We start from the raw sequence: 14,427 nt of genomic DNA, 5'->3' as shown, positions 1-14,427 counted from the left end.
TGCTGCATCAATGGTGGTAAACTTCTACAAATAATAATTCTTCTTCTTCTTCTTCTTTCTCTTTCTCTTTCTCTTTCTCTTCTTCCTCTTCCTCTTCCTCTTCCTCTTCCTCTTCCTCTTCCTCTTCCTCTTCCTCTTCCTCTTCCTCTTCCTCTTCTTTCTCTTCCTCTTCCTCTTCCTCTTCCTCTTCCTCTTCCTCTTCCTCTTCCTCTACTTTCTCTTACACTTTCACTTTCTTCTCTTTCTTCTCTTTCTTCTCTTTCTTCTCTTTCACTTTCTTCTCTTTCTCTTTCTTCTCTTTCTCTTTCTTCTCTTTCTCTTTCTTCTCTTTCTCTTTCTTCTCTTTCTCTTTCTTCTTTTTCTCTTTCTTCTTTTTCTCTTTCTTCTTTTTCTCTTTCTCTTTTTCTCTTTCTCTCTTTCTCTTTCTCTTTCTCTTTTCTTTCTCTTTCTCTTTCTCTTTTTCTTTCTCTTTTTCTTTTCTTTTTCTTTCTCTTTCTCTTTCTTTCTCTTTTTCTTTCTCTTCCTCTTCCTCTTCCTCTTCCTCTTCCTCTTCCTCTTCCTCTTCCTCTTCCTCTTCCTCTTTCTCTTTCTCTTTCTCTTTCTCTTTCTCTTTCTCTTTCTCTTTTTTCCTCTTTCTCTTTTTTCTCTTTCTCTTTTTTCTCTTTCTCTTTCTTCTCTTTCTCTTTTTTCTCTTTCTCTTCTCTTTTTCTCTTTCTCTTTCTTCTCTTTCTCTTTCTTCTCTTTCTCTTTCTTCTCTTTCTCCTTCTTCTCTTTCTTCTCTTCTCTCTTTCTTCTTCTCTCTTCTTCTCTTTCTCTTCTTCTCTTTCTTCTTCTCTCTTCTTTCTTCTCTTCTCTTTCTTCTCTTCTTTCTTCTCTTTCTCTCTTCTCTTCTCTTTCTCTCTTCTTCTCTTCTTCTCTTCTCTCTTCTCTTTCTCTTTCTTCTCTTCTTCTTCTCTTCTCCTTCTTCTCTTTCTTCTCTTTCTCTTCTTCTCTTTCTCCTTCTTCTCTTTCTCTTTCTTCTCTTTCTCCTTTCTTCTCTTTCTCCTTCTTGTGTTTCTCCTTCTTCTCTTTCTCTTTCTCTTTCTTCTCTTTCTCTTTCTTCTCTTTCTCTTTCTTCTCTTTCTCCTTCTTCTCTTTCTCCTTCTTCTCTTTCTCTTTCTTCTCTTTCTCCTTCTTCTCTTTCTCTTTCTTCTCTTTTTCTTTCTTTCTTCTCTTTCTCTTTCTTCTCTTTCTCCTTCTCTTTCTTCTCTTTCTCTTTCTCCTTCTCTTTCTTCTCTTTCTCTTTCTCCTTCTCCTCCTTGTCCTTCTCTTTCTCCTTCTCTTTCTCCTTCTCTTTCTCCTTCTTCTCTTTCTCCTTCTCTTTCTCCTTCTCTTTCTCCTTCTCTTTCTCCTTCTCTTTCTCCTTCTCTTTCTCCTTCTCTTTCTCCTTCTCTTTCTCTTTCTCATTCTCTCTCTCCTTCTCTTTCTCCTTCTCCTTCTCTTTCTCCTCCTCCTTCTCTTTCTCCTTCTCTTTCTCTTTCTCCTTCTCTTTCTCCTTCTCTTTCTCCTTCTCTTTCTCCTTCTCTTTCTCCTTCTCTTTCTCCTTCTCTTTCTCCTTCTCTTTCTCCTTCTCTTTCTCCTTCTCTTTCTCCTTCTCTTTCTCCTTCTCTTTCTCCTTCTCTTTCTCCTTCTCTTTCTCCTTCTCTTTCTCCTTCTCTTTCTCCTTCTCTTTCTCCTTCTCTTTCTCCTTCTCTTTCTCCTTCTCTTTCTCCTTCTCTTTCTCCTTCTCTTTCTCCTTCTCTTTCACCTTCTCTTTCTCCTTCTCTTTCTCCTTCTCTTTCTCCTTCTCTTTCTCCTTCTCTTTCTCCTTCTCTTTCTCCTTCTCTTTCTCCTTCTCTTTCTCCTTCTCCTTCTCTTTCTCTTTCTCCTTCTCTTTCTCCTTCTCTTTCTCCTTCTCTTTCTCCTTCTCTTTCTCCTTCTCTTTCTCCTTCTCTTTCTCCTTCTCTTTCTCCTTCTCTTTCTCCTTCTCTTTCTCCTTCTCTTTCTCCTTCTCCTTCTCTTTCTCCTTCTCTTTCTCCTTCTCTTTCTCCTTCTCTTTCTCCTTCTCTTTCTCCTTCTCTTTCTTCTCTTTCTTTCTTCTCTTTCTTTCTTTGTACTTGAACACTGAAGAACACGAATTGCCTTTTGGCACTTTCAGAAACCTTCCGTTTAGCAGTACTTGGACAAAATATTACGCAATTTTACGTCATCACGACCAATCGAGTTTGTCTCTCGTCGACCCCACCTATATTCTTGTTTATCAAGACAGCGCTGGATAAAATGTGTTCCATGAACTCTAACTTTTTTTTTTAAGTAACAGGAAGTGTCACTGGTTTGGGATTGTGAGATGTTTTTTTTTTTTTTCTTTATTATCTTGCCAAAACGAAGTTTTTGCAAGATATGTTTGTCATCTTGTATGTTTTTTACTTACGAAATCTAAAGATTTCGTAAGTATATTGATGCCTTCCATTTCTGTTTGTTTGTTTGTTTGTTTGTAAGCACGATAACTCGAGAACGGAAGAAGCTACCAATGTCAAATTACACCACGTGATTCAGGAGGGTGATGGCTAGTGCTGATTAGATTTTGGTCAAAATCGGTCAAAGGTCAAGGTCACAGTGAGGTCAAACATAATTCCGTAAATTCACATGGAGAAATGGAGTATTTTTGCTTCGCTCGACGTTACGACTCCATTTTAACTTCGATTTTCATTTTGTCTTCGGTTTTTGCGATCGCTTGGGACGCTTAAAACTCGGTTGTAGAAATTCTGGTAAAAATCGGATGTTTTGGAGACGTTTTAAGATTGTATAAAAAATATTTCACTCGACGCGTCACAGGTCGTCCCATGATGCAGTGCGCTCGAGCAGACGCGTCGTTGAGTTACGTTAAGGTATAATTGCGTGGAGAAATGGAGATTTTTGCTTCGGTCTACGTTATGATTTTTGATGGTTTGATACAGAATCATCGTAGAAACTTCTAGTTTGCGTCGCTACCTTCTCGAGAGACAGCTTTTATTAGACAAGGTCAGAGGTCAAGTTGACTATTTCGTAAGTACCAGTCTATGACTGCTTGTTTTTTTTTTTTGTTTGAGTGTAATCACGTATAAAAAATTCTGCAGCGCACAGTTATCATTGGAAATTTTTGTAACTTCACATATCAGACAGAGGCCTATAGGTCCCTTTCAGCGCATAAAATTTTGAAGGTCAAGGTCATTTTGTCGCAAATCAGGGAAGTCGACGAAACCCTTATTTTTTGAGTAATTTTGATAGGATCGTCTTCAAACTTCATGGGAATATAATTCATGGTCTGGCGCTCAGCTGATTAATTTTTGGTGGCGATTGGCCTTGACCTTCATGGTTAGCACCTGAGGTCAAACATATTTGACCCCAAGGTCAAATTTTCAGGTTTTAGGAACCATATCGTGTCGTACCTCAAATTGAACACCTCGATGAGTGCTTTCTCGATATGTCAAGCTTGAGACATTATGACGTCATTTGGTGACGTTATGAGGCAAACGCATATTTTTCATGGTTACTCTGTAGAACGATTCTCATCGGAATCTCTCGGAGGCAGATATTCCTCAAGGAGTCGCTCCTGGTAGATAGCAGCTCTATTCACCTCAGTGTGACCTTAAAGAAGTCAGACATGGTCACCTTTTGGCAAGATACGGGTCACCCTGCGGGTGACATTGGTTTATTTTTTTTTCATTCCCTGTCACAAATTTTAATCCTTTTGCTCAAAAACATGAGCTCAAATATATATATTTTTTTTACTTACAAAATCTAAAGATTTCTTAAGTATATTGATCACTTCCGTCCTCTGTTTGTTTGTGTGTTTGTTTGGAGGCACGATAACTCGAACGGAAGAAGCTACCAATGTCAAATTACACCACGTGATTCAGGAGGGTGATGGCTAGCGCTGATTAGATTTTGGTCAAAATCCGTCAAAGGTCACAGTGAGGTCGAACATTCGATTTTTGATGGTTTGGCACAGAATCATCGTGGAAACTTCTTGTTTACGTCGCTATCTTCTCCAGAAACAGCTTTTATTAGACAAGGTCAGAGGTCAAGTTGACAATTTTGTAAGTACCAGTCTATGACTGCTTGTTATTGTAAGTGTATTGATGACTTCAGTCATCTGTTTGTGTGTTTGTGTGTGTGTGTTTGTGTGTGTGTGTTTGTGTGTGTGTGTGTGTGTGTGTGTGTGTGTGTGTGTGTGTGTGTGTGTGTGTGTGTGTGTGTGTGTGTGTGTGTGTGTGTGTGTGTGTGTGTGTGTTGTGTGTGTGTTTGTGTGTGTGTGTGTTTGTGTGTGTGTGTGTGTTTGTGTGTGTGTGTGTGTGTGTTTGTGTGTGTGTTTGTTTTTAGGCACGATAACTCGAGAACAGAAGAAGCCACCAATGTCAAATTACACCACGTGATTCAGGAGGGTGATGGCTAGCGCTGATTAGATTTTGGTCAAAATCGGTCAAAGGTCACAGTGAGGTCAAGCATTCGATTTTTGATGGTTTTGCACAGAATCATCGTGGAAACTTCTTGTTTACGTCGCTATCTTCTCCAGAAACAGCTTTTATTAGACAAGGTCAGAGCTCAAGTTGACAATTTTGTAAGTACCAGTCTTTGACTGCTTGTTACTGATGAAATCTAAAGATTTTTTAAGTATATTGATGACTTCAGTCATCTGTTTGTGTGTTTGTGTGTGTGTGTTTGTGTGTGTGTGTTTGTTTTTCGGCACGATGACTCGAGAACAGAAGAAGCTACCAATGTCAAATTACACCACATGATTCAGGAGGGTGATGGCTGGCGCTGATTAGATTTTTGGTCAAAATCGGTCAAAGGTTAAGGTCACAGTGAGGTCAAACATCCAAAAAATGATAACTCGAGAATGGAAGAAGCTACCAATGTCAAATTACACCAAGTGATTCAGGAGGGTGATGGCTAGCGCTGCTTAGATTTTGGTCTAAATCGGTCAAAAGTCAACGTCACACTGAGGTCAAACATTCGATTTTTGATGGTTTGGTCCAGAATCATCGTAGAAACTTCTGGTTTGCGTCGCTACCTTCTCTAGAGACAGCTTTTATTAAACAAGGTCAGAGGTCAAGTTGACGATTTTGTAAGTACCAGTCTATGACTGCTTGTTACTTACGAAATCTAAAGATTTCGTAAGTATATTGATGACTTCCGTCCTCTGTTTGTGTGTTTTGTTACTTACGAAATCTTTAGATTTCGTAAGTATATTGATGACTTCCATTTCTGTTTGTTTGTTTGTGTGTTTGTTTGTAGGCACGATAACTCGAGAACAGAAGAAGCTACCAATGTCAAATTACACCACGTGATTCAGGAGGGTGATGGCTAGCGCTGATTAGATTTTTGGTCAAAATCGGTCAAAGGTCAAGGTCACAGTGAGGTCAAACATCCAAAACGTGATAACTCGAGAAAAGTTACCACAGGTATTGTTGACGGAGCGTGAGTTTGGAAGATCGAGGTATGTTTGGCGGAATTTGTGTCAATTCGTCGAGTTCCGGCTGTTTTAAAAATTTAAGTGTTATAAAATAATATTAAATAATTCCGTAAATTCCTGTGGAGAAATGGAGTATTTTTGCTTCGGTCGACGTTACGAGTTTGTTTTAACTTCGATTTTAATTTTGTCTTCAGTTTTTGCGATCGCTTAGGACGCTCAACACTCGGTTGTCAATTCTGGTAAAAATCGGATGTTTTGGAGACGTTTTAAGATTGTATAAAAATATTTCACCCGCCGCGTCACAGCTCGTCACGTGGTGCAGCGCGCGCGAGCAGACGCGTCGTTGAGTCACGTTAAGGTTTTGCGTGTGCGCGCTGACGTCATCGCGCTTGCCCCGGCGTCCTTTTTTAAGGCACTGTTTTCCTGTTTAGAGAGTTTTGTGTTCTGTAATGTTCTGTAATATCTTTATTGGTGTTTCCTTGCGTTATTTTTGTGCCCTCAGGATAAAGTAGAGATGACCATGCTTATTGCTGTCTCATCAATGATTATTCTAGCATTAAACCATGTTAAAATGGCATTTTCCACCACCATTGCCAGTAACTTCATGCAAGCAAAAATACATGGTGGATCTTCTGGGACAGTAATGCCAAATATGACAACTCTGATCAAGTGCGAGAATTTTGTGGACTCTGTTCCAATAATTTTTGAAGTTTTCTTGTGAACGTTCGTCCGAATGACTGACCGTAAGTTTGCACTGCTTGTCCCTCTCCCGCCGCAGTTCGCATACCGGCGAGAGGCCGTACCACTGCGGACAGTGCAGTCGTTCTTTTGTATCATCGGGCGTACTCAAAGCACACGTGCGCACTCACACGGGCCTCAAGGCTTACCGCTGCATCATCTGCAATGGCTCTTTCACCACCAATGGTAGCCTCAAGAGGCACATGTCCACACACAGTGAAACACGACCCTTTATGTGCCCTTACTGCCAGAAGACCTTTAAAACGTCGGTGAATTGTAAAAAGCACATGAAGACTCATCGGTAAGAATTTTATGGATGCTGTGGATTGTGATGGTTATAGTTGACTAATTACGCTAATTTCACTTGTATGTAGGATGCTAACTACTTGAGTACTCGTATAACATTTGCGATTGCGTTATTTTTCCGTTGAGTTCAGTGAATGCACAGTAAAATAATTTCGGCAAATATGCACCACATAATATTGTACATGGTATGTTGTTGTATTTTACTTCTTAAGAAGGTCGTTGCAATTGCATTTAGATAACTTTTATGTGTTAGCAACAGAGTGATACTTTGGAAGTACACTTTATATGTGTGTGCATTACTTTGCATGTCACCCAGATCTAATCTGTACTTGTTGAGCTAATTGAGCACTTGTTGCAGGTACGAATTGGCACAACAACTTCAACAGCCATCATCTTTGTCTGATGATTCCCTCGTAGAACCATTGACCGCTCATCGGGCAGAAGCACATTCCACAGTGAGCTCGCAACAACCTCTGTTGGGTCTGGCTCAGCAGAGCACTGTATCAGAGGAAGATGTGCTACGATTGGCTCAGCCCTCAACTGTGAACACCGAACAACAAGCTCTTCTTGGATTGGCCCAGCCAGGTCCTCCTCAATCACAGCAGCAGCAGCAACAACAGCAAGACCTGCTGGGATTGAGTCAGCAAGGAGTGGAGCATCAGCAGCAGGCTCTTCTGGGATTAGCAGAACAAAGTCCCACTCAACAAGAAGCACTTTTAGGATTGGCCCAACCAAACTCATCTCAGCAGCAAGCAATACTCAGATTGGGCCAGCCTGACACAAACCAGCAGGCACTGCTACGATTAGGTGCAGCTGGTTCAGGCCAGCAACAGGGTCTTCTGGGGTTGGCACACCAACCCTCAGTCTCGACACAGTCAACTGAGATTGGATCACCACTCTCCGAACAAACACTTGACACAGGCAAAGTTTTGCAACTACCATTTAACATTTTGAAGCCCAACCTTAGTGTGGCTGCTTGTCATTTTTGCTCCTGCTTTTTTCCTTTAATGAATGTATTCTATTGCTACGCATGTATTTTATACAATCAGACATGCTGCAGAACATAGTGAAGAGCATTTCCACACTGGTTTAAATTTTATTTTGTTTTCATTTAGCAACCTTGCATGCACATACATTACACTTGTGAAGACGAATTTTTTTTTTCTGCAGACTGTTGATCTTTATGAAGATTGATTTCAACCTGGATCATCAAATATTTATTTACCTTTTTTTTTTTCTTTTTTTTTTTAATACACAATCAAGGCATGCAGAAGAGTTGGGACACTGAATGGATCAGGACATAACAGAACAAATGCAACAGTAGAGAGAGGGCTAAAACACCAACAGCTGGATTGAAGGACAAAATAGAGGGAGACCCCTTGAGAAATGAGGGGCAGGGAAGGACACATGGGGTGGACAAGATGGACACAGATGCAAACTCTCAGGAAGGAAAAGTGGAAATTTGGAAGGAGGTGGTGGGGCGGAGCGGGAGTTAAAGGGGGTAGAAAAAGAAATCATGATTTTGGATTGGTGGTGATCTGAGATGGGAGTGAAAAGCTGTTTTCAAGACTTAGAGAGAAGGATGAGATTACAGAGAGTGTGGAAGTTGGTTCCACAGATGGGAAAACCCATCTGCGATGGTAAAGTGCGAGGCCCATCGACATCACAGGAGATTTCAATAATCTTGAAGGTCTTGGTTTCCACAGCGTCAAGCTGAGCAAGGTGTGAGGCAGGGGAGCCATCCCAGATTGGGGGGGAGCAGTACTCCATCAAGCTGCACATGAAGGCCTTGTTGGTGGAGAGGAGTTCAAATGTGCCAAGGAAGGACTTTGCATGACGCAGGATGCCCAGTTGGTGACTGGCTTTGGAGGCCAACTAATAAATACTTGCCCAAGAAAGATCATGGCTGACAGTGAGATCCAGGAGTTTGAGTGACTGAACTACCTCAAGAGGATTCTTAAGAAATTAGATGGGAGAGTTTGCCAAACAGTCCTTTTTTGGAGAGAGAATTTGAGTGTGATTTGTCAGGATTAAAAGGCATTCAGTGTTTGACTTGCTTGTGATTCTATCATGGTCTGACGAGAGGGCTGAAGCTGCAGCCTGTCTGTCTGAAGGATGAGGGATGTCGCAGCAGAGGGTGCAGTCATCAGCAAACAGATAAAGAGGATTTTCCAGAGTCTGATATATAGTTTATGAATATCAGCAATAGGACTGGGTCCAGAACACTGCCTTAGGGTACTCCTGCCTTGACTGGTAGAGGAGATGAAAGGATTCTGTTGAGAGCCACATGTTGGCCATGAGACTTTTGCTTTTGCTGATATTTTTTTCAGAGGAAGTCTGGAAGCCATGTGTGGAGTTGCCCTTGGATGCCATAGTCGGTGAGTTTGGAGAGCGAGGCGGAATGCCAGACTGTATCAAAAGCACCGGATATGGCAAGAGAGACAGCCCTGATCTCATGTCTGACATTGAGGGCCTCCATCCATTGTTTGGACAGTGGGGGCAGCATCTCCAAAGTGGAGTGACCGATTCTGAATCGGAATTGGTGATCTGAGATGAGATCGTTCGGGAAAAGGAATGATTTAATATCAACAGTGATGATGGATTCCATGACCTTGCTGATGATTGGAAGAAAGCGAGTGGGTCGAGAGTTCAGGGGATCAGGTTTGCACCTTTTTTTCATGTAATGGGGCTGTTTTTGCTAACTTCCTTGTTAGTCTTTGTCTGGTGTATCCCACCTCGCTCTCTAAACACCCTGCCGATGGCATCCGAGGGCAACTCCACACATGGCTTACAGACTTCCTCAAAAAATATTTGCGAAAGCAAAGTCTCGTTGCCAACATGTGGCTCAAGCAGATGGAAGATGCCCTAGGGCAAATAATAGGAGGAAAATGGCAGAAATAGGATGTGAAAGAACAGCAGAGCAGGTTTTTGGGCATGCCAGCTGATGCTGTCTAGTCCAGTTGCAGAATTAGAGTGGAGGGTTGCCAGAAACTTCTCTGCCTTCTCAGGTATCAAAGATACAGACTCTTGGAGCAGTTTGGCATGACAGGGAAGGGTGGGTTCAGAGAGAGAGGGGGGTTGGGGTCACAAGATTTGAAAGCAAACACAGAATTGAGGCAGTTGGCCTTCTCTTGAGCGGAGTTGACAGTGGTGCCATTTCAAGTGAGGGAAGGGATGGAAGGGGAGCATACACCAGAGACAGACTTAACAAGGTGCCGCAAGGTTTTAGTGGAGGGGGACAAGTTTAAAAGTTTAATCTGGAGGTAAGACATGATGTTTTCTGGCTCTCCTGAGAGTGGACACACACTTGGGGATTTTGTGGAATGAGTTGAGGTTGTGTTTGGTTGGGTTTGCTTTCCAGAAAGAGTCGGCAAGTTGTTTCAGAGCAACTGCCTCAACACACGATTGTGACCATGAGTCGGAAGTAAGGTAGGATAACTGAAGACAAGACAAGATGGGATGGATCGGTGCATGAGAGAGAGCAAGTTTCTGTGGAAGAATTCCCAGACTAAGTTGACATTGGGGGTGGGATATATGGAGACAAGTTCTGAAGAGAGATGGCCGGCACTGAGGCAGCTCTCTGAGAACAGCCAGAGAGATGTTGACTTTCACAGGCATATCAGATGAATGAATTGGAGCAGAGGAAGAGTAGGAGCCATTTGTGGGAAAGTTTGTCATCAGGTCAGGTCACATCATGTATTGGAGCATGTGCCAGAGCAGCACATTGCTGCATCCACTTTCTACCAGTACTCCAGGGGCCTCCGTCTGGCCATCCCCCAGGCATATGCCTGGCCCATCCCCATCTCCTTGAGATGCTGATCAACCTGCTGCAACCACGAGGCACGTGGTTGGCCCATTGGCCTCTTCCACTCACAAGGCTCCCTCGCTGAGAATCTGGTGAGCAGGATCAGCATCAGGAAAATGAGCCACATGTCCATACAGCCACAGCTGATGCTCACTGACTCTGCAGGTAACAAATCTCATTTGAGTCTCTCTCAGCAACCACTCGTTGAACACAATGTCCGACCAGCGATGGCCAAGGATTCTCTGAAGAGACCTGGTACCAAAGGAATTAAGTCTCCGTCTCAGATCCCTGGTCAGTGTCCAAGTCTCACGTCCATAGGGCAAGACGAAACACCTGAAGACTTGGACTTTCGTGGTCCTGCACAGATACCAGCAGCGCCACACCCCATGATCCAGTGAACCAATGACTCCCCAGGCCCGACCCAGACGTCTATTGACCTCTGACTCACAGCCAGCAGAGACATTAATATCACTGCCAAGGTAAGCGAATCTCTCCGTGACCTCAACATCCTCACCACAAACGGGTACAGACAAGACAGCAGCATCCAAGATGTCATGGAAAGCCTGGATCTTTGTTTCGACCGAGGAAACCCGTAACCCCAGTATCCTCGACTCCTCATTCAGCGCCTCAAGGACCCTCAAAAGGATATCCAGAGTCTCCGCAAAGATGACTGCATCATCTGCGAAATCAAGGTCAGAGATCTTGACATACCCAAACAATGCACCGCAACTTCATCTCTCCCACTTCCTCCCCAGAATCCAGTTCATACAAGAGTTGAAAAGTGTGGCGGCCAGTACACACCCTTGACAAACTCCAGTAACAACTGGAAATAAGTCAGAGATTGTATCACAACACCTGGCAGCCCTCTCAGTGCAAGAGTATAGTTCCGACATCAGATTGATTAGTTTTAGTGGCACCCCACAAAGACCGAGAGTCCTCCAAAGGGCATCCCAATTCACTGAATCAAAGGCTTTGCAGAGATAAACATGGACTGCAAGCAGCTCTTGCTGAAACTCTTGTCTACGTTCGGTGAGGACCTGAAGAGCAAGGATATGGTCGATCGTTGACCTCTTTGGTGTAAAGACTGACTGCTCTGGACACTGGTGCTCAAGCAGAAGGTAGCGAACCCTCTCAATTATTATCCGAGCAAAGACCTTGCCCAACACTAAGAGCAGCGTCACCCCTCAGTAATTGTTGCAGTCTTGGTGATCACCCTTCCATTTCCAGAGAGACAACAAGGTCCCTCTTCCAGTCAGTTGGGATGATGCCTGTGTTCCAGGCAGAGCACAGAACTGCATGCAATAACACGAGTACAGCATTTCCACCAGACTTGAGAAGTTCAGCATGGATGCCACAGATCCCAAGAGCTTTGTCCCATTTCAACCGGTTCACCGCAGCCTGTGTTTACACAAACAAAGGTGGATCACAGTTGATTGTAGGGTCAGCATTCGGGATAATAACAACCCTGACATCCAACTCGACAGTTGGTGGATCAGCCTGGTACAACCGCTCAAAGTCACCAGCCCAGTGGGCCTTCACTTCAGACTCCTCTGTCAAGAACCCACCACCCTCCGCTCTCACTGCAGTGCACGGAGGGATGCGATTGGAGGAACATAATGCACGAATTCCCCTGTAAGCAGGATTAGAATCACTTGACCACAGGTGATGTTCTACCCCCTTTCAGATTCTTCGCACATCGGCCTCCTTGTCCACCCTTAACGCACATACGGTGTTGTTCCTCAGCTCTCTGTACAGCTCAGCTCTGCCATTAAAAGCCTGGCCCTGCGACTGGTCAATGGTATCCAGTGCCCCTTGAGATACTAACTTCTTTGCCATTCGGTGAGTTCCAAGACTTCCACCAGCAACATCAAGGATAGTGGTCTTGAAGGCACTCCACAACTCTTCGGGATCCCCCAAAGCACCCAGACCCCCCAATTCTCCACTCAGCCTGTTCGCAAACTTTTCAGCTACCCTCTCATTCTTGAACTTGCCAACATCCAGCTTTGGCTGGGATAATACCATTCTCCTGGATTTCAGCTGCAACTTCAGTGTTGCTACAGCAAGCCTGCAGTCTGTATTTAGGAATTCAGCACTCCGGTAGACCCACGCAGTTCTGGATCATCCTACAATGACCATCAATGAGCACATTGTCAATCTCCTTTGCCACACCACCAGCGTTGGAATACTAAGTCCAGCAATGAGCTTGTGGGCGCTGAAACCATAAACCAGCCACCCTAAGTCCATGACTTCTTGCAAAGTTGAGGAACTTGGTGCTATTCTGCTTCACAGTTCCAGACCCATGGGGACCAACACATGCCTCATAACCATCCCTATCAGTTTCAGTCTGCATCAAAATCCCCGAGACTGGAAGAGTATCTCGCCTGGGGCACTGATCAACCACAGACTCGAGGGTGCCATAGAATGCGTCCTTCATGGTGATCACTTGCCTCAGTCGGAGCATATACAGAGACCAGGGAAACGACACCCAAGGACGGACATCCCTCGTCTCATACGCTCATTGACCGGTGTTACCTCATTTATCATTGGAATCAGCTCATTGGACACAGCTACAGCAACTTCTTGGGCATAGTAACCACCAGAGCGACCAGACCAATAGTATGTGTAACCATATACCATGATCTCACCACTTACATTTGTGGGTTTTGTGGAACAGAGTCCAGAAGGGAGAATATTCCATTGGGAAAAATCTGCGTTGGAAAGTTCACAGATTAAGTCAGTCCCACAGAGTCCTTTGCTGAAGTGCCATAGTTGATGAGAGAGGTCCCAACACTTGGCCAATTTGCAGGGTGACAATTGAAATCCTCACGTATGAGAAAGAGAGAGTTGGGATGAGTGGTTAAAAGTTGTTCCACTTTGTCTGAGAGAAAGATGTTGATGGAGTTGTCACTGTTTGGAGGACAGAACAACACACAGACAAACAAGATGTGGGAGCGGAGGGTGAATTGCAGCCAAAGATACTCCTGGCATTTGGGAGGTGTAATATCAGTTCAATGGCAGTGAGAAATTTAGTTTTTTTTAATGTAAAGTGCAACTCTGCCGCCAGGGCAGGGTTCAGGCCTGTCAAATCCGAGGAGACGGTCACTGAGGAGAGATACTGAGGAGTCAGAGACATTCTGTGGGAGGAAGGATTCTATGAAACAGATGATGTCCGGACATAAATTTATTTGATTTTACAGATATTTTTCTTTTTTGTCTGATCAAATTTAACTTGATGAGAATTTACTGTATCTGTTGTTCATTTTCGACATAACCGAACATGACAAACGTAACTTGTCAGAAGAAACCTTCACTCCTCCCACTCCACTTGACCCTGCAGTTACACCATATCATGGTTTTTTTTTTGTTTAGCTGTACTCATTTATTTGCAGAGACAAATGCTTTTTGGTCGGAACAAAATTTTGCAACCTTCTTGTGAAAGTTTATTTGTTTTTTAACACCGTCTGTCATAGAGTTCCAAGTAATTGTTGGTTCCCTCACGCTCTCTCTTTCCCCCTTTCTTTCCCTCTCCATTCCCTCTGCCTCTTCCTCTCCCTTCTCCTCTCCCTCCCCCACTCCCTTCCCTTCCCTCTCTTTGTCCCGTGTCGTTAATAGTTCTCTCAATCCCTCCAAATATCCCATTTGGTATCCTTGGTTTCAAAAACGATTTGATTGTCTCTGCTAAAAACACTGAACAATCAAGTACCCACTTTAAAATGCACTCTGCAATTTCAAATGATATCTCTCCCATTCCATACATTTCTTTCATGGCACTGCACAGTTGTACAAATTGGTCGCTCCAAAAGTCTGATGTTTTTTGGGGATACATGAAAAGCATAATGCAAATTATTTCTCTATAAATCATTTCAACTTTATCGTGACTTAAAAAAACTACATTTTTCTTTTTCCAGGGCTCTCTCAGGACACGTACGTCCCAGCGCAGCACATAATGCCAAGCAGCATGGAGTCGTTTGCACACCAGCCCTATGATCAACAGGCCCTTACTCAGGGTAAAAAATAAAATAAAATAAATGTTCCACATGTAATTGCAATGGATGGAATGGAAATTTGAATTTGACATGTTTCTGTTGCAATGTTTTCCAAATTC

At 43.4% G+C, this 14,427-nt stretch overlaps 1 protein-coding gene across 6 annotated transcripts in view; it reads left to right on the top strand.

Annotated features, from left to right (window-relative positions):
- ZNF236 (zinc finger protein 236) overlaps positions 1-14,427 on the top strand; it is a 229,328-nt gene that overhangs the window by 72,700 nt on the left and 142,201 nt on the right. For all 6 annotated transcript variants that reach the window (XM_085877114.1, XM_085877115.1, XM_085877113.1 and 3 more), the window contains 3 exons: positions 6,252-6,512; positions 6,876-7,438; positions 14,231-14,329. In XM_085877114.1, the coding sequence (XP_085733240.1) occupies positions 6,252-6,512; positions 6,876-7,438; positions 14,231-14,329 (923 nt within the window). The remainder of the gene's footprint in view (positions 1-6,251; positions 6,513-6,875; positions 7,439-14,230; positions 14,330-14,427) is intronic.

The sequence above is a fragment of the Eptatretus burgeri genome, chromosome 4, assembly GCF_056783735.1.
Source record: "Eptatretus burgeri isolate ZD-2024b chromosome 4, Ebu_testis_v1, whole genome shotgun sequence".
In the NCBI taxonomy this organism is placed as follows: Eukaryota; Metazoa; Chordata; class Myxini; order Myxiniformes; family Myxinidae; genus Eptatretus; species Eptatretus burgeri.
The sequence above is the reverse complement of the archived record's forward strand: the minus strand, read 5'-3'. Positions and strand labels throughout refer to the sequence as shown.